Source organism: Rissa tridactyla, chromosome 2 (assembly GCF_028500815.1).
Source record: "Rissa tridactyla isolate bRisTri1 chromosome 2, bRisTri1.patW.cur.20221130, whole genome shotgun sequence".
Taxonomy (NCBI): Eukaryota; Metazoa; Chordata; class Aves; order Charadriiformes; family Laridae; genus Rissa; species Rissa tridactyla.
In genome coordinates, this window is record NC_071467.1 from 35,403,870 (window position 1) to 35,423,822 (window position 19,953).

Here is a 19,953-nt window from a genome sequence, read left to right on the forward strand (position 1 = left end):
CCTCCATCTTCCCCCGGCTTTTGTTGCTGAGCATGACACAGTATTGAATATCCCTTTGGTCAGTTGGGGTCAGCTGTCCCGCCTGTGTCCCCTCCCAGCTTCTTGCCTACCCCAAGCCTGCTCGCTTCGCAGGTGGGGCAGTGTGAGATGCAGAAAAGGTCTTGATGTTGTGTGAGCACTGCTAACGAAGCTGTTTTGATCAAAGATCCAAAACATAGCACTATACAAGCTGGTCTGAAGAAAATTAGCTCCATCCCAGCCAAAATCAGTACAGCTTTCTACACTTCACTGGCATCTTTACAGTTGTGTACCACTGGGCAGAAGTCAGGAAATCGGAGAACTCTTTTTATCCGTGTGAACTTACCGTCTTTGTGCTCTGAAGAAAATTTACACTTTTTTATCAGGTTATTTGCTACAGAACTTCCCCATTTATTCCAGACAGCTGGTATTTTTGTGGTGAAGGTAATACACATTAACAAGGAAAGAAGCAGGGCAGCGGGTCAGTCAGGATTTTATCGATAATTTTAGCGGCATCTGTGATTTGCACAACTCCAGGCAACCTGTTAACTGAGAGTCCTTGCCTGGCTCTCAGAAACTTGCAGGTGTCCTACTGCTATGCTGAAAATCAGCTTGAAATCAAATGGCTGCGTTATCAAGGTCTTCAAACCCTAATTTATACATGACTAGCCAAAAGCAAGAAAACACACTGGGAATGTGAAATAGAGGGAGAGATAAAACAGAACAAGCTGATAGCAAGAATAGTTCTTGAGAGAGCTTCACGTAAAAATCGAGGCACCTGGACTTCATTGCATTCTGTTTTATAAGGTTTTTTAATTGACTAACTTCAGAGAGAAGGTAGGTAGTACCACAGTTGATGGCAGTGACCCAGAGTAGATCTACAAGCAGTGGTTTTATTAGTTTCCATTTATTTCAGAAATGTTTCTGCTGACTATAGACCATCTAGTCCATATTACCCTATTTTTGACCTCAAAGGAAGTCAACATAGTGGTAGTCATTCTGCAAAAAGATAGCCATAAGAATCATTCTCGTATCAGTTTCTATGAAGGAAGATACGTAAGTTTGGAAACCTAGCATGTTCTTTCACAGAGCATACTGCAGGAAGTAATGGTTGCTGCAGGAAGAATGTTTCGGGATTAATTTAAGAGCATGCAGAATTAGGAAAACAAATGCAATTCTAGCTACAAGGGGCAGTAAATTTTCTGACACGAGGTCTCCAACTATGTGGCTTCTGGCCAGAAATCTGTCTAAACTAGCTTTCTTCTGTTCTGGCCATCGTAACCTCTCTGCCTCTTACAAGGAAGAAAGCCCTTTATTCAAGTGCTGCTGAAGTTTAGCTCTTCGTTGCCTCCAGAAACAGCCAGGTGCTGCTTTTTTGTTTCAGTTTCTAAAAGGAAAGAAGGTAAATGGAGAATAACTGACTCATGGCGTTGCGTGGGTCCCCAGGTGTGGTGTGGATGTCACCTTGGTAACATTTTAGCTTTTCTCCTCATCGTCTTGCAAATAACCATTAAAATCCTCCCACATATCCCTCCACGTTACTCGGTCCATGGAAAAAATGTGACTTATATTTTCATAACCAATTCTAGAATTTAGGGGGTTTACGTGTGAGAAAGTTTAAAAGCTGTCAGGATCTCTCAAAATACTGCAGCCAGCACTAAACGCACCGGGCCGCCTTGCCTGCCAAAATCTGTCTAAGTAAATCCTAACGTGACTTGATAACTTAGCTACGGACCTGGGCTTGGAATACAGCCAAGCCTTTGAAAGACTGGAAGTTTCAGCTGGCAAAAATGTGAAGGTGCGATGGTGAATTGGGAGCAGACTGGGGTTTAGCTTTAATTATAACAAGAGAACTCAGGTCTCAAGTGAAAACCCTTAAAAAGAGAAGCAACAAGAAAAGGTGAAGGAGGAGAAAAGAGGCGAGTTACAGTTTATTCCTCTCACTATGACTTAAGCCGAGGCTTTCACAGGTTTTTTTGGCTGTCGTCTCCTTCAGTCACGTTCAGAATTGGGAGCACAATGAAGCAGGATAGTTTTCAGAAGTGAAAGGATTGTTTCTTGTTTTAATTAAAGGGTGGTTCTTTCCGCATACTGCCCTATATCTCGGTTAGTGCACAAAAACAGCGTCTGTATCAGCATCAGACTTTTCAGCAAACTCAGGCAGATGGTTTTGTACTTGCAATTTCACAGTGATCCTGTTCCCTCTTTATTAGTGCGGCGTTTGGGGCTTTCACACGCGGTTTGTAAACAGAGAACAGTTAATGCTTGCTTCGCTCTTCGCTCCGGTGACAACCTTCATAATGAAAAAGAGCGTATTTCACGTATACGTGAAAACGTATTTCCACTGATGCTTTTGCTAGAAAGTGATTTTAAACCTGGACTATTTTCTTTCTCCAAACTAACCAAGTTCCTCTTTCCCTTTAGTCAGTTGTTCAGGACGATACGCGCGACACAGGCTCCTCCACAAATGCTCCCTACCATGCTCGTCCTCTGGGTACTTTATTAGCAGAACACAAACTGCCTCATTCCCCTCCTTTTTTTAGGGCATACGATGAAAACAGGTTTTCATATTTCCTTTGACTGTGAATTATAAAATTAATTTCAACCTCTCTCCCTGAAAATACAGTACTTAACCTGAACAATTATGGGTGAACGGATCAAAAGCAGACAAGCTGTTTCTGCAAAAAACACGTCAGGTTTAACTAATGTTATTTTGTAGGGCTTTGCAGTGTTTTATTGTCTGAATAATTAATTTATTAATTTTTTATCATGTTTTTCTTATTCGTGGGGGGGGAGATTGCATTCAGTGTTTTAGATCACTGTAGTTAAACTGCTCTTTACGATGTCTACAAAATAATACATATCGTAGTGATAGAATAGAGGAAGTGAACAGGGTGGCAAGGTGCTCTTCAACCTAAGTGTCACTTTTTATAGAAAGCTGTGTCTCGTCTCCTTGTTTCAGCTTCTCTATCGGACAAACAGGTGTCTTTGCACCCTTGCATCCAGGACATTGAAAATACGGTTGCTCACTTTGCGTGGGCTCCACAGGAACATTGTCTTTATAAATACATAGAGGGTTAAGGTTTAACAGATGGAAGGTAAACAGTAAGCACCTTACTGTACTGACTATCCTGTACGCTGCTGCGACAGCAGTGGTGTTAGCTAATTTTCCCTTAATTAGAACCAAACATCATATCCAGAGGTAGGATGGAGCTTGACTGAGCGCAGTATGTGGCCAAACTTTCCAGATCTCCAGCATCACTGAAAGAGGAGCTCTGAATTCAGAGGATATCTAAATGGCATGAAAAAAAGGATGTACAAGCTTCTTTGGCTCAGATGATAAACTTGTTTTGCATTTTGCAGATATTTTATATATTTTCTTTAGGAACTGTATCAAGTAAGTGTTTTCACTGTTATTTGTACCTCACATGTCTTTATAGATGTCAAGTGTCTGCCTTACTGTAGTCAGGAACATAAAATGCTACGGCAGTAACCTGTGACAATGCCTTTAGTCTGCTCCTTGTTCCCAATTTATGGTAGAGTAATGGCCGATTTCTTAGTCTAAACCCGAGGACTGTATTTCAACGAAGATTTAAGATTATGCTACAGCTGCTATTGAAACTCTGTAAGAGAGGAGCATGTTGGACTAGCTCAAGATTTACGGCTGAACTGTCAGTCTTTAAGCTACCGAGCGTCTTTACCCTTCCGTGCAGTAGCTACGGTGGAAACTTTGCCCACCGCTGTGAAGCAGACACAGCGATTGATGAACCTGAGGCGCGCTAATCAAACATATGTTTTCTTGACACAATGATTGTGTTATATATCACATCCGAATGTACAGGCCTTTATCTTTCCTTAATGATCTAGCAAGGGGGCTTTTTTAAATGTGGGTGTTTTTCATGGACTCCTTAGATTTGTTCCACAGGGGGTGACCATTAAAAACATCTGACGGGCATGCAGTTAGCCAGCTCCCTGCTGAGATTAGTAAAATACTATATTTAGTAATAGCACTACATCAAGGAACTCCAGCATTGCAGGAAACAGTTTGATTCAACGCTTTTTTTCTGATTTTTTGAAAATTTTTTTGTTATATGTCTTTATTTTTTCATCTGGGACAATTTTTTTTTTCATCTTGGTCTTGTTTTTTGTATCTATGCTCCAACTTTTCGTAAAAGACTTTGTTGGTACAATGGGGATTTTCCCCAAGTTTTATTTTTTCATTTTCACTGTATTCCTGTTCTACTTCCACAAAGAAAATACATGGAATTGTAAAACAGGTAGTAAGAATGCAAAGTGGCATTCGGACTCTCTCTCATGCTGCTCCATGTCTGAAGAGACTATTATTTGTTAGGAAAGCTCTATGGATACTACAAGGGTTCACGCATTTAAGTACAGAATGCTACACTGCGAAAGCTCTTAATATTGGCTTTGAGAAAATGGTTGAAATGGGCAAGTATATTTAATTTATTTTCACGCCAGAAGTATTTCTTCCCCAATAAATATGCGTGAAACAGAATTTGAGCTCAAACAAACAGGATTGTTTAATTTTTTTTTTAGTAGTTGACACGACTATCAGTAGATGAGCAACAGAAAGAGGAAGATAAAAGGCCAATATGGAAAAGACAGGCGTTTCACCGGGAAGCTAAAGGAAGAAAAATGTTTCCTGAGACTCTTGTCCAAGTCAAAGTTACTATTTTAACATCTGATTTTTGAGCCCATTCTGGTCTGCTTGTCACTATAAATCCAGAGCAACCTATGTAAAATCTTGGAAATTATTCTGCAAATTCAGGACTAACTTGCGTGCTTTCCCTTTAAGGGGCAAATTTAAAGGAATACCATCCTTTGTTCTAACAAAATAGTTCGGGCTTGTCAATCCAGAAGATTTGTGCATTGCTGAACATAATGGCATTTTATTACCTAGTTTATTTCTGTCTAGCATTCTAAGACTCCTGCTGATGCTTTGACTCGGAGTAGTTTTTGGTTTGGAAACATGAACTCCAATGTCACAGATGACTTCTTTCTTTTGGTAATTCATATTATTATTTTTTTTTAAGTTAATAAATGTGCAAGAAAGAAAGTGTTTGGCCAGACAGAAGTTGCGTTTCAAACTGTGAACATCTAAGCAGCAGTGTGTGAAAATAGGAGCCTTTATTTTTGCTCCCCTCGGTCTCTTGTTAATGCACAGTTAGCTCATTTCTAAGTACTTAAGTACAGTATAGTTAAACTTAACTACTATGTAGTAATATAACAGGTCTCTCGCCTTCCTCAGTGGCGAATCAGTAAATTGTAGCCCTTGTTCCTGCAGAAGGACGGATGTTCAAATGCAGAAGTGCCCACTAGACAAGCAGACTACCCCGTGCTTGAAGTTAGGACATTGTATTTCCAGAATAATTTATACAGATTAACTATGGCCGTAATCCAAAATTGCATGTTGATCCAGTGTGTTAAAGTAGCTTATTGCAAGACAAATCCTGTGATATTTTTACGGTTTCTGTCAGAACACTCGCACATAGGAAAGGGTATTATGGTAAAGCTAGAATCAAGATATGCCTTTATATAAATATGAAAGAAAAGGCAGATTTCCTGCTTTTGGAGCAGCATTATGATAGAAGTAACCTTAAATGTAATTTCTTATGCAGTTTTGTGCAGCGTAATTTAGGTTTTCCTTTATAAAATAACATATAAGGTTGAGAATTTTGGCTATGCCATTCCACATTCAGCGGCAACATTGTGAACATTCATCTTATATCTCCCTTTATGTGAAGCTATAAACGTCCATCAAAATATTTGCGTCCCTTCAGTAATTTCAAATATTAAAAACAAGGGCCAAATTTCAACATAGTTGTCAGATGGTTTCAGACCTTCGCATACATTTCTATATACACACGCCAGTCAGCAGTACCCCTCCGTACATACTCCTACCACGCAGCTTGGTCCTGACTGAAGTGATCTGTGAAAGTGATATACAGTTGCATCTCGTGAGAATGCCGAACACGAGAGCGTACATGTACGAGTAAACCCGGGGCATGCGCTTGTGGAAAAATTTACTTCGGGGATTTATTTCGTTATTTTGACGCCCGGGATGCACTTTGCGTTTTACACGCGGAGGTTTCGTGCCTTGCCCACAGAGCGCAACGGAGTGCTGTGTTTGGGATTCCTGAGCGGGTTATACGTGATTTATCTCAGGTACTCCACGTGTGTAGTTACCCAGGAGAAAAGCTAGCCGCGCTGTATGCTTTTTCCAATAAATGAGCAGGCTCGTTCAGAGTTAGTGCCAGGATCTTGTTGTTGTGGCATTGCTTTGTGCTGTGCAGACATACCTTGGAGGAGAATTACCTGTAAATCACTCATAATAGTCTGAGGCTGGAGTCTTGGCGTTTTACTCAGAAACTTGCACAACCCATCTCTATGCTGGCCATTATTTTCTAAACAGAGCCTAATGCTACTCTTGAAAATCTCTGCTTACATGTTACCCAAATAAAACATTCTGAATTTTAATGAGTGAAATTTCATTGCTGTTTAATCCTTAAAATGCACTGAGCTAATTTGTGAGTGTCCTTTAATTACAAAAAATTGGAGCCTGAAAATGAGGCCCTGGACATAGATAGTAATTATTTTCATAACTCTCTTATTTTTACTTCCATAATATATGGAAAGGGAAAATGACCAATTGTGGTTAGGCCAGAGGCCTTAATGAGGGGTTATAGTCCCAGCACTGCCGTTCACTCCTGCCAGTGCCGAGTGAATTTGGATTCATCATTTAACGTCTGTCCACAAAGTGTCCCTTGCCTGCCTTATAGAGTTATTGCGGGGATGAGCTGTAGTGAAGCACTCTTGACTCTTAAGGCACTGAGGAACTTAGAAACGTATTATTGTCACCGCGAATCTCAATAATGGCCACGTAATCACCGTTGGAGCACTTGGCCAGCCTTCAGTCACCACTCCTTGATCGCAGATACTGAACCAAGCCCTTGCTGTGCCTTCTTGTTCCCCTGCCTTAGATGATGTGATGTTATTAAACCAGTTTTATAGACATTCGGGTTCCTCCCATACTTAGACACGATAGCATGGACGTATAAACTGAAGTATTTGCAACACACTGCTGGCCGAAAATCTAGGTATCTGCTGCTGTTCAGACTATTTGATAACTATTTGACTACTACCATTTCTTTCTGAGTGCCTGTTTTGGAGACATTCTGCTCAAATAGGTAAATACCTAGCACTCTTAGTCGACAAAAAACCCCAAACTTTGGAACATAGATCAAGTATGAAGAAAAAAAAGGAATAAAATAGAGAGTTTGAGAATGTAGCAGCTGGGCTGATACATAACAAAACAGGGTTACTGGGAAGTCGCATGCCAAATGTAGAAGAAATCTAAATGTTTCTGCTGACTGCACAAATCTGTAGATTAGAGAGATTTGATGAAAGGACAAACTTTTATTCTGTTCTCCATTCAAAGTCCAGTCTTTTGGTTTTTATTTCACTATTCATGTCATTAACATAGGAAGTGTTTCTTTTGGTTCAACTGAAGAGCTTCAACAGGGCGAGAGGACTGTTGTCTAAGAAATTACCAAGTAATGGCCTTGATACATTCAGATGAGGCCAAAAGTGCATCATGAAATTCCTTCGGGAAAGTTAAGCTTACAAAAAAGTATCAAAATTCTGAATTTATTGCAATTTCAATATGGGACTCTAAAGGAAGTGTGGATCAAATCTGCTATTGCAGATAATAGTGTCACGTAATAGTAACCATAATTTTTCCTCTGGATATCTCCTGTTCTTTCAGCTTGTTAATCTTGCTTTATTCCAGTGGATGTTAGTGAAGTGTAACCTTATTCATATTACTCTCATTAAAAATAAGCCTACAAAGATGCTATGCAGTTCAGAAAGTACCATTTTTCCATATGTGCTCTAAGTCATGTATTTTTCTCGGTCACCAGATTTTGCCTCTTTTGCTATGTCATATTTGCAGTGCAGAATCATCCTCTTGAGCTTTTCTGCCCCATTTCTCCACGTCGCATTCCCACAACACAGACTCAGCAGACTATCTAGCTTGCAACCAGATACCACAGTTGTGGAAGCTCGATAAGTCCTTGTCATAACAGTAGTCCCTGACATTTAAAGAACTTCAGTTTATATTTGCAAGCCAAATTTCATACCTTCATACCTCTTTCGATTAATCAAAGTTAAACCGTTGTATATGTGAAGGGGCCTCTTGTGGTTTCTAAGTAAGTAGTATGGCTTTTCTGGCAGAAAGCCACAAGCAATTTAGTAGGCACATATTGCGGGGCTTGAGAGGAAGAGAGACAGGGATAATCCAGAAAGCTTTAAGAAGGGCTGAGGGAAATCAGTATTTCTATACACAGTGCAAGAATTTTGCGTTCTGTATCTTGCTTTTGGCCGCAGCAAAACTGTTTTGATGTGTTGTCAGCAAAGTAATTTTGAAATACAGCACCGACTTGGTTTTCCTCTCACGCAGCCAGTTTTGCACTAGTTTTGCTTCAGCTGAAGTGTTCCCAATTTGCACCTGTGGCAAAGAAAAGTTAGGCATAGGGGATTTAATACGCATGGGGTACAGTTAAGTATCGTATACATCAGTAAATCATTTCCACAGGAATAACTCTAATGTGGTTCCTAGTTGTCTTCAGAAATAATAAAGTTTAATTTCGTAGCCCAAATGTCAAGATGAGGCTTTATCATGTAACTTTTGCCTGAGAGCTGCACAGCTGTAAATAGATACTAACATAAAAGGTCTGTCTCCAGCAGAGCTGATCTCTCTTTCCATTTCTGACAGGGGTCACATAGACAATGTAAATTACCACCATAAACTAAATTCCACCTCTCCTGTAGAACAAAGTGCTTGATCTGCCTGTCTAGAAGCCAGGAGCTACGCAGAGAACTGTAATATTTCAACAATTCAGCATGAGTGGCAACCTGTTCTTAATAATGAAACACTGGCAACCTTTAATTTAATTTTGTCTCAACGTATTAAAATCCATCCTTTCTTTAGGGGATTTAAGCGCTATCTGAAGGGATCCTGAAGACAAGGAAAATAATTCAAGTAGAAGCACTATCTTTCTATGTATTTCCCGCGAGGTTCAAGTTCAACATGCACATCTCGACATCGGTAGGGAATGAGTTACTCTTAGAAAAGGATAGCCTAGACATCTGAAGAAGAATGTGAATTCTTCTCCATTTTATCCGTCATTTTGATTTAATTACAAAATCAAATTGAAATATGCAACATTAGCCATGTCAAAAGAGTCAGTGGATTTTAGTAGAAATGGAATTAAAATTGAAAAATGTAAACTATTATTGCCAAGATTTTGGAGGTATAATGATTTACACGAATGTTTTACAACTAAGCTACAAAACGGTGTTAAAAATGACATCTAGGCTGGAAAATACAACTTGAAACTAGATTCTTAGAATTGTATAGATACAACATCTTGAATTCCGTCTCAAAGGTCTCAGAAACTGAAGAACACAACACTTTAAAAATACCCAACAGACATATCAGAAAATTTGGCCCCAGTTCAGTATGTGGCTACCTAGAATATTTTTCACACTCCTTGTTTTATATTAAAGATGAATTCAGTGTAAATGTTTGGAATTCTTCTTACAAACTTGTTGAAAAGGGACAGTATTTTAGCATGACTCCCTTGTACAAACCTGGTGTTTAGCAGATTACGTATGTTATTCTGTTATAGGTACACTACAGTGATAGACAAAATGGCAAAGAGTGTATGACCTGTTTGACACTGTCTCCTGTGCAGATGACTTTCCAAGGTATCGGAAGCTCCATTGAAGCCAGCCATGACCAGGTATAATACCTTCACCCCACACTCTTGTAATTTTATTAATATCTAGTAAGGCCAGAATGTCAGCATTAGTAAATTTTAAATTTCACCACATCTTGTGCTTTTTTGTATGGCATGTTCTTGTCACTGGGATTTGCCTATCTTGCCATAGTAAAATTCTGATTAGATCTGAAGAGTGACCCAAAAAGGAGACAAAACTACATTGCCTTTTACATATTAGGAAAGCCTGAAGAGCTTGCTTTGGTTTTAAAGGCAGATGTAGGGTTTCTGCAAAGGTTATGTTTAATTTTATATGTGTATCGGGTCTTGTCTATCCTGTTTTTACTAGAAGATTATGGGTAGCTGGAAAAGCAGAGATGAAGCCATCATCTCTAGCCGTCATCTGTCACGAGAAGCTGGCGTTTGAGAGGGGAAAGGGAATTTTAATCAGACTGTGTAAAACTCCCATTTTGTTTGGCTGTTCTTAAAAGGTTTATTTCAAGCTTCTGGCGAAAAGCCAGGATTAAAAAAAAATCTCAATCCCTCATCACCCTGCTGCTACAGATGGGAACTGAGGGGGACTTCCATTCTAGTCATCTTGTCCTCCAACACTCACTCTTACGTATAAAAGCAAGACAAGACTTTGATACTCCAAAAGTTTTAAAAGCAAAAAGGAAACAAGCGGAAGAAAACTTTAAACCAAACCTTGCACCTTTCAGATCTTAGAGTAGATTGGAAAAAGTGCCATTTTTATTTGCCTTCGCAGGCCATCTTTAAATCGTACTGTGTTCACATTTGCAGTACGTTTTATCAGAATCTATGTAAGATTCTCGAAGGAAAAAGGAAAAGTCACCTAAAGAATTATCAGAATTAGTTACTTTTGGGGAAAAGGTTCAGACACTCTTAGCCATATTTTAGGTTGGTGGGTTTTTTTGTTGGAAGTTTCTAAGTTAGTTGTTAACATAAACTAAGCCCATTAGTTATTTACATGGTAACATGAGGATACTTCCTGTCCTTAAGTGTTTGGTGTTTTACAGTAATGGAGAGCTGTGGTAAGTCAGACCATACTTCGACAAACGTAATCCATTCAATTCTCATTTCATCCAGCAACTTGTTTATGCTGTTCTAAAGTTGCTCCGTTTTTCTTTGCAGTAAAGATCGCCTTTTAAAATGTAGTTATAACTCAAATACAATATTTAGACATTTCAATGAATTTAAGGTGGTCCCTGTCAATTTGGTAACAACTACATTCTGGGCTACCAGCCAGCTTGGCCTTTGTCTTAGCATTTATTTAGGCTAGTGTATGATATGTAAACAGAAAAAAGACTTTGTAAGCAAAAAGCACATTTAAGCCATCTGAATAATTATATATTTAAGACATCTAAATGACAAAGTGTTATTGAGCCTGCAAAGTCAAGCACCTAGAAATTAGGAAATTCCAGATTATGTGCAGCATTCGTTTGGTCCCAAGTGTACTCATTCAGTGCTCCAAACAGGACATTCTTCTGGGAGCAAAAAAAAAATGCATAAAATCCCATAGATAAAGATTATATCATAGCATGTACACAAATGGGTAGAATTAGCTTTGCTTGGGCCATTATGAAGCTAGAATTTCCTAATCTTGCTTCAGTTTGAAGATTAAAAAACGTTCACCGTTGGTTTTAGTTATGTAATTTTCCACAGTGTTCTTAAAAAGGAAAGAAAAATGTCTTGTCATTGCATGATGGGGTGGTTGTTGCGTTACTGAACCTGCATCACTTGTGCAAAGATTTCGTCTGAGCTGAGAGCAAAAGAAAACAATCACCTAAAAACCAAGTGCCAACCAGTGGGTCACAAAATAGATCCCTATACTCTCCAGGAGTCACAAAGTTCTACTCGTCCCCTTCCTAAAGATCAAAGGAATTCCACTTTCTGGGGAAGAGAGATGCTACCGACTGCTTGTGTTTGATAAGGCAGGGTGGCAGGACTGGATTGAAGCATTATTTGCCATCACCTAAATTAACAGAGGAAAACGAATCACTAGCAGACAAACAGAAAGAGCATCGAGTATTTGTCAGTCACTGGAATTAATTCATGACAAAATTAGAGCTCTTAATGACCAACCTAATAAAAAAACCCAACAAATTTTTCTTTCTTGTTCCTGTGTGATTGGTATGATTTTGCTTGTTTTTCTACAATTTCCCTCGCAGTAGGTTTATTGGATAGTCATTCTTCTTATAAAATAGGAGGCAGAAATGCTGTGCTAGTGTTAAGCTGAATTATCCACATTTTAAAGTTTCAAATTAAATGAGTGCAAGATAGCCATATGTTATAAAACTTAAATTCTAGAAACTCTTCTTAAACTTACATCATCCGTTACTTTTAAATCATCTCTTTTGTATTGTATGATAATTAGGATGGGCTAGTCACCTGAAAGCCTGCGACTTCAATGGAGACATGTTGACTTGTGTCAGCTCTAAGGCCTGACATAATCTTACTTCAGGATCTATCCAATTCTGTGCTTATGAAGATGATTTTTCTCATGATCGTTCTAAAATAAAGATTCTGTAAATTCTAGGGTTTTTAATGGAAAACTGTCTGAATGAGAGTCTGGAATAGTTTCTCTGTGGGAAAGTGGTAGAATCTGTTGTGTGAGAATATCTAACAAAACGGCTGCATACCAGATTTGTCACTATGTTGTGGCAGAACCACAGTGACCACATGCCTTGATCAAAAAAAGAAACATAAAAAGTAAAAGAAAAACAGGTTCCCAATGGCATCTCCAGCACCCTAGTCTACCTTTTAGATTGGATTTGTATTTTGTGATATAGATATATCTCTCTGTTACATCCAGTGGGAGATTTGTTACCCAGCAGATACTAGTGTGGTTCCAATCCTACATAAGTATATCATCTTGCTTTTTCAAGTGTGCCAAGACTTGGCACAGCAGTTTTTTCAAGTCACTTGCTCTTTTCCTATACTCTGTAGGGAATTTTCATTCTTTAGATTGTTTTAGCTTGTGATTTTAATGAGTTTAAATTTTTTCCCCGCATACTTCATTTGAGCAATTTAAGATTAAAATAAACATGTCATGCTGATACACTAATTAGTGTGTATTTCAACTGTCTGATTGACAAGGCATCTCTCATTTGATCATGAAGCAGTATTGTGGAAGCAATTGCTGGTCTTTCGTTTTTCTTTTGGCAAACTGTAAAAAAGGGAAACATGCCTAAAGTACTACTGCAGTCTAGCCTGCCACATGTTTTGTTGGGTTTTGCATTCAGGTATGCCAACCTCTTTAGTAGAAATTTAATTAGAATATTTTTCCCTGAATTATTTCTTTTTTCTGTTTTCTGTTTCCCAGTACATGACTATAGCTATAAATTTCTCTTTCCTTAATGGCCACCGTTCTTTGGATTTTTCAGTAGAATTTAACTGCAAGCAGCTTTTAGTTAAAATGGTCACCACTTTCTAGTGGCTCTCAAGCAAACCTGAGTTTGTCCTTAATGGTAGATGAATCCTGGTATTTTTTACTTTGCCTTGGGACTGGAGACAACCTGTTCTCTGGGCATATGATGGATTTTAAGCATATAGTTTGAAGCTTAGGAATTAATTGAATGTGGGTGATACAAAGAAACAGGAAGGAAGTCCAGGTAGTTGTTATATTTGTGTCACTAACAAAATTCAAGGTATGAGGAGTGGGAGACAGAAAAGGGAAAAATTCAAAGATAGAAGGCAAAAATAGGTTGACTGGAACAGAAAACTGAGAAAGTGCAGGGAAATGGGGCAGTCAGTGTCTAAAGGGAGTGGTATAAACAGAGGAAATTAGAGCTAAGTGGAAGAGGGTGCTCAAAAACCCCACCAAAATGAATAAAGGCCTCTACTCTACTACTTCGTCTGAAAGTCTTCCAGAGTTCTGCCTGCTTAGCTTCTCAAAGTATTGAACACCAAATTGCTTGTAACTAATTCAAATAAATACCTTTCAGCTATAGCAAACTAGGTTATAAGAAGAGCTCTTTGAATTCCTGAGCAAAGAAATACCAAGAACTCTTAGCCAGAAGATGTAATGCTATTGGAGCAAACTGTTGGAGGTAGCAGAGATTTCCTTTTCCCCTAAAGACTTCTAGTCAATACCATAAAGTTGTTAAGAGGTGTACTTCACTCAACACAAATTACTGGACTCACTATAACGGCAGCTAGATTAAATTGGACAGCCTGTGTCATACGAGATGGCCTATGACACAGTTTCAGTCTAAGAAGTGACACTTCTGCTACCTCTTGGACAAGCCAGTGTCAAGCTCAGCTTCCATGTTTGCATGTGTATTTTGGAAACTTGCAATGTAACAGAAAGAAAGTGCTTCTGTGGTTCTCATAGCTGTAAAGAAAAACCTGAAAAAAACATCTTGTGTGCATTCTCGAGGCTTGCTGAACAACAGTCAAATAGAAAGTATGAACATGTATTTTTTAATAAAATGATTTTAAAGTCAGTCCTGGGGATGAGAAAGAAAAGATTAGGCCCATTTTGAGATTTTTTAATGCTTGCCAAGACATGCTCTGCCTGTACAACTGAATTTTTAACTCCCAGTAACTTGATTTTCATTGAGGGATGACCAGTTCTCTACTTAGATTTCAAAAGACAGCTCAAAGACCAGCGCATTTACTTAAATTCTCATTATTTTAATGCTTTGTAATGATTTTGGAGACTTTAACGTAGGCTTGGAGCTGGCGATACTGCCCATTTGTTTAGTACTGACTTCTGCTGTTTACTTCACCCAGAGTCCCAATGAGATGTGCTATTAAAGTGATGGTAATGAATCTTTTATGCTCGTATCTTGGGTCTATGCTTCCTTAATCCCATTCATTATATTTGTGTTGTATATTAGACCAGGTTTTAGAACTCTCCTACATATTACAATGCATAAAATATCATATTTCTATTTTCTGGGACAGATAACAGTTGTGTAATGTTATACATAGTCTACCACTATTATCACTTTTCTTTTCAAGTACAAAAATAGCTGGAAAGAGAATCGGGGGCAGAAATTGTACAAGGGGAGAAGGGTAATGGGCTGGAGGGAAGGTGCTTGGAGCATTGAAACTTAAGGTTTAAGAAGAACTTTACCTTGTAACAGCAAATACATAATACATATAGAGGTCTGCATCTCTGTATTTGTTATGATCTGAGAATTGCTTGTAGAGCACGCTCAGGAAGCAGCATCTAGGGAATTTATGGCAACCAGAGTCACTGGCTGAATGAAAAGCCCAAGAAGAACAAAAGCCAAAAAAACTAATGGTGCAGTCAGTGAGTATGCAGAGGATAAGGATTTGTCCAATGATGTATCCGAAAAAGATGAATAGGCTTGGGTTTTTTCTTAAGATACCTTTCCACATCAGAAAAAAAGATTATTTATTAGACACTACATCAGTTCCTGCTAAAAATTAATTTTGTTCTAAGGTGAAATTAGTATTTTCTAGATGTTCACATTTACTTCACAGTGGGTATTTGTGTCCTGAACATAGCCAAAAAATGAAAAATATTTACATATACACATTTATATATGCACATTATATATACACATATTTATAAAAAATATGTGTATTCCTTGTTTTTGGCTGGTGTTATGTGCTTCACTTGTCAGCTTATTTGTACACGATTCACTCTGAATGTGGTTCTTATTTCTTTGGGGTGGCTTCTTCAGTAAAATGAGAAAACCTTAGTTTGTCTCAGTGAAAATCTTCTAGCGGTTCTCTCAAAGGTTGGCGACTCCTTCACAGCCCCTTCAGCATCAGGACTCCTACCTGATCTTGCGAAAACATCTCATGCAACTAGGTTTCCTTCTCCTGCCAGCGTGGTCTGGCTGCCTGACGCCTTCTCCTTGATGACTCCGTAGCGTTCAGGGTGGGTCAGTCATGGCCACGGCTGAGTGCCTGGTGCTCCAAAAGAGACAGTTCACACAGGACGGAAATATAAACTGCTTTTGGTATATAGCGCCATGCTTTACCCTTCTCTTGTTGTGTCGGGAAGGTTTCACCTCTTAGGTTCACATTGCAGTCAGGAGTCATCCCATCAGGTTTTAGTTAGGCTCACGAGGTTGTTGTCTGCTATTTGGTACTTTTTCCTCCTCTGCTGCGCTCCCCATGACTGTGTGTGGAAGCGTGGGTACGTTCTCTCCGTATTCTTCATCTTCTGTTTCACATTATCTCAGTCTGGATGTACGTGACAGAACATTTGCTTTTCCCTGGCAGCTGCTGAAGTTTTCCTTGATGAGCTTGAGATCAAACGTTTGTATTCGTTCAGGATGTGTAATCTTTCATTTTCAAAAAAGTGAGTTACTAATTAACTGCCGAATGGGAACAGAATGTAAACCAAGGCAGGGCTATCTCCCTGCCAGACCCTTTCGGTGGTCTCATTCAGGACTTCCCAAGCAGCTTCCCAATGTGACTGCCTCTTGCTGAAGATGCAGAATAGGGTTTTTCAGTGCTCTGTGTGTGCATGTTTGTTTACACAGTAATGTCAGCAGGGTATGAAATGCTACTGTTGGAGTCTCTGGGTATCTTACATGTAAATAATGACAAACAAAGACCATGTATGTTTTCGGGGCTGTTTCCTCCTCTGTTGGAAAAAAGAAAAAAAGGTGAAATATCCTGGTGACAACTATAGGTGGGGTTTCACAGGAGTGGTGAGGTTCACAGAATCACAGAATGGCTGAGGTTGGAAGGGACCTCTGCATGTCATCTGCTCCAACCCCCCGGCTCAAGCAGGGCCACCTACAACAGGCTGCCCAGCCCCGTGTCCGGGCAGCTTTTGAATATCTTTGAGGTGGGAGAATCTGCCTTGGTTGTTCCTTTCCATTGACTTCGTCTCCAACCCTGATGCTTCCTAAATCACTGAGCTGGCAGAAACTACCTCAGGTGTTTAGCCAGCGAAGTGAGTTGAACTGGCCCACTGGGGCTTATGTGAGTACCGGAGCTGGAACAAGGGAGACATCAGGACTGCCCAGCCAAGAGAAGGGGAGGGGGGGCCATCCACAGCGGCAAGCTATTAGATCAGCTTACCCACCTTGTAAATGTCACTTGAAAAGGATTAGGCAAAAATTAACTGTACAGAAAAGTGATTTTTTTTGTAGAAATGTTTGTCTTGTGTAGTACCCTTAAACCTCTTCACTGTGCAGTGGCAGTGATCCGGCGTAAAGAAGAGAACAGGAATGCACACAGAAGGAGGGAGGAAGAGCAGGATCGCAGCAGCCCTGACCTAGAGAAGCTGAGCTGTTTTAGAACTGCACCCTTAGTAGTTGCTTGCATTAAAATACCTTAGCAGGCTTTCAGTGCAGCGTAGCATGTGGAAGTGAAAAGAAAGGCATTAACAACGTGCAATGAGCCAACCTTCCACAGACCACAGGCCAGCTGTTCGCTATCCTCAGTTTGCAGTCTGTTTCTGGTTTGGTTTGGTTTGCTGTTACTTTAGGCTCAGCTGGCCAATGGTAAAATGTAAAAATCTTGAATTTTCTTGCTGCTGTGGCTGTTAGGGAAGAAGCTTAAAAGGGAAAGGTATCGGAGAAGTTTGGAAAAGCTAAAAGTGTCAGTTTTCTGCCTTGTCACACTGCAGCAGCAGATTCAGCCCACTTGCAGTATCAAGAAATCTAACAGCTTTTTCCTTGTCAGGAAAAAACAGAGGGAAGACAACAGAGGTAGGGTCTTCTCCTACTCAACATTTAAAAATGGATAGACACACACCTACTAGACAAAGGTTGGTGCAGAGATGAAGGAAATACAAAGTGGAAGGAGACCCCCCCAGTAGCTTGTCTTGCAGTTGGGATTGACAAGGATCTGGATTTTTCATCTTGACCCCTGATGGGCAGCATTTTCATTTTAATAGCTATGTTCATTTTGATTTCTAGGACTGGCAAGGCCTTTCAAACCTTATGAATTAAAACTAACACCCTGTTGCTTATTTTGTAAGCACCTCCATTTTAGACAAAGAAAGGTATTAGCAAAATGTACAGTCAACTTTGTTGCCCACCCGGTACTTGCCAGCGTTATTCTGTGGCATTTTCATAATCAAAGTAATGCTATGTCCGTTCGTTGATATGTGTTTAATCACTTGTCACTCAATGAAGTTATTTGACACACTAATTATATAATTGCCATTTCAAGATACATTTCCTTAGCCATTCTACAGGACAAAATAATGATTTGCACATGTTGCACCTGAAGAACAGTGCTTTTGCCAAAATTGTGTTTGCCACCTAATTTTTCCACTTCTCTTGAAATAATATCATATGGCTGGCATTATGCATTCACCTAGTACAAATGAAGTTTCATAATTTTTAGTTTGCATAATCATCATACGACCCATGGATCTGCATAGTGCAAGTAGAAACTAAATCTGACATCCTACACCCCTTCATGTCAAGGATTCATTTCAAGAAGCTAGGATCTCTGGCTTCTTGAATAATGTTCCGACAATAGACTTAAAGGGAAAAGGAGGAGGTCAGGTCTTATAAGTAATTGCAGGGGAATAGCCAAGCTTATGTACTGTGAAATAAAGTGGGATAACAAAACTGAGCGCTCCTCTCTGTCACCACTCAAGTTTCATCAAATTGGTACAATATTCCTCTGACTTCGGAGTTTTCTTCTCCTTCTTTGTTTTGAGATCGGTCTGCACAACGTAACCAGCCCTGATGGTGAGCTAGTCTAAGCACTTCTGTAAACTTGGAATGTCTTCCAGCACCGTGTTCCCACATCAAACTCCTGTCATCTGTTGTGTCTACGTAACATACGCACTCATCTGTATGTAGTTTGGCCCATGTTTTAGTTTTAGGGAACAGTGAAGCACTTTTCTCAGTCTGTTGTCGGCAAACTTGTGTCTGTTCTGAGCAGAGGTAGGATTACTGAAGAGAGAAAGGAATATTTTGTCAAGTAACGGGGAGAATATAAAAGTAGTAATGCATTGCATGCTCAGTGCAGACTGTGGCAAGTTCCTGTCCGATTTAAAGTTTATTTCTAAAGTTACTTTCTTAGCTATACTACCTGTAACATGGATCAGTACATTAAAGTTCTGGATGTCTGCTGAGCATGAGGAAGTTGTGGAGCTATGTTTCGGAGCAGTAAGATTAAACTCAGTTCCTAGACATCAATGATGCAACAACATCCTGCTTTCTTCCTTGGGTGTTTTTTTTAAAATATTAAGAAAGAGCTGAAGACTTACCCTAGCTTGATCGCTAATGGTTTACCTGAGAAAATGATGTCACTTTCCTTTTTTACGTGGTTGCCATTGATGCCCTGATGGAAAGTGTCTCCAGGGAAAAAGATATGTATATTCTTTCCTGTAACTCATTTAACATAACGTCCGAGTCGCTCTCTTATCTCCCAAACTCATCTCACATGCAGGTTTTTGTAGTCACACTGGGTTTCTCAGACCACCGAGACAGAACATCCCACTGTTTGAGACAGGAAGGAGTCACCAACCAGCCTTCTCTTCAAAGCGTCAAATGTGCAATATCCTCACTTGATGCAGGAGTTCCTGCATCCCCAGAAGCTACGAATGTACTTGTGTCCTCCGTTTCGTAGCCCTCACAGACCGTCTGTGTTCCAATACTAATGCTTCATTCCAGCAAGATCCTTCACATATGCTAGAAGTAAGACTGCTTCCAAGTAATTCACTCTCTCAAGGACCCAGGACTTGAGATAATAAACACTAAAATGGAGGTATCAAGCAAAACCAAAACAGTGAACTCTTAAGTTAAACTTTAAATTTTATATGTATTTCTTCATTCTTTCTCTTTCCCATCATTTGAGAGAGTGTGAGACCTAGTTTTCCACAGATCCTTACGGCTGTACAAATAATTGATTTTACAGTCCAAAATCTCCCCTCTCATCCTTCATCCCCTGAAAAAAACAGTTCAAATGGGTCCAAAATAAAGAAAAAAATGCTTCTAGCCAAAAAAAATAATTAATTTCGTACTTGGGCATTTATAGTGAAACTAGCAAAATGGCTGAGGTTCACTAAACTGGTGGGAAAGATCATGAACTATTTTACCTACAGGCTCAGAAGTTCACGCACTCACGCAAGATGCAGAAGATGTAAATTTTATTCTATTCCTGTCCCCACAGGGGCATGAATCCTCTGTAGGAACCCTCCTCGTGCTACAGAGCA

At 39.5% G+C, this 19,953-nt stretch overlaps 1 protein-coding gene across 7 annotated transcripts in view; it reads left to right on the forward strand.

Annotated features, from left to right (window-relative positions):
• STAU2 (staufen double-stranded RNA binding protein 2) overlaps positions 1-19,953 on the forward strand; it is a 170,466-nt gene that overhangs the window by 97,829 nt on the left and 52,684 nt on the right. For 6 of the 7 annotated variants that reach the window (XM_054190269.1, XM_054190276.1, XM_054190273.1 and 3 more), the window contains one exon: positions 9,729-9,842. The exons of the other annotated variant lie outside the window; for it this stretch is intronic. In XM_054190269.1, coding sequence (XP_054046244.1) covers positions 9,729-9,842 — 114 coding nt within the window. The remainder of the gene's footprint in view (positions 1-9,728; positions 9,843-19,953) is intronic. 7 annotated transcript variants of the gene reach the window in all.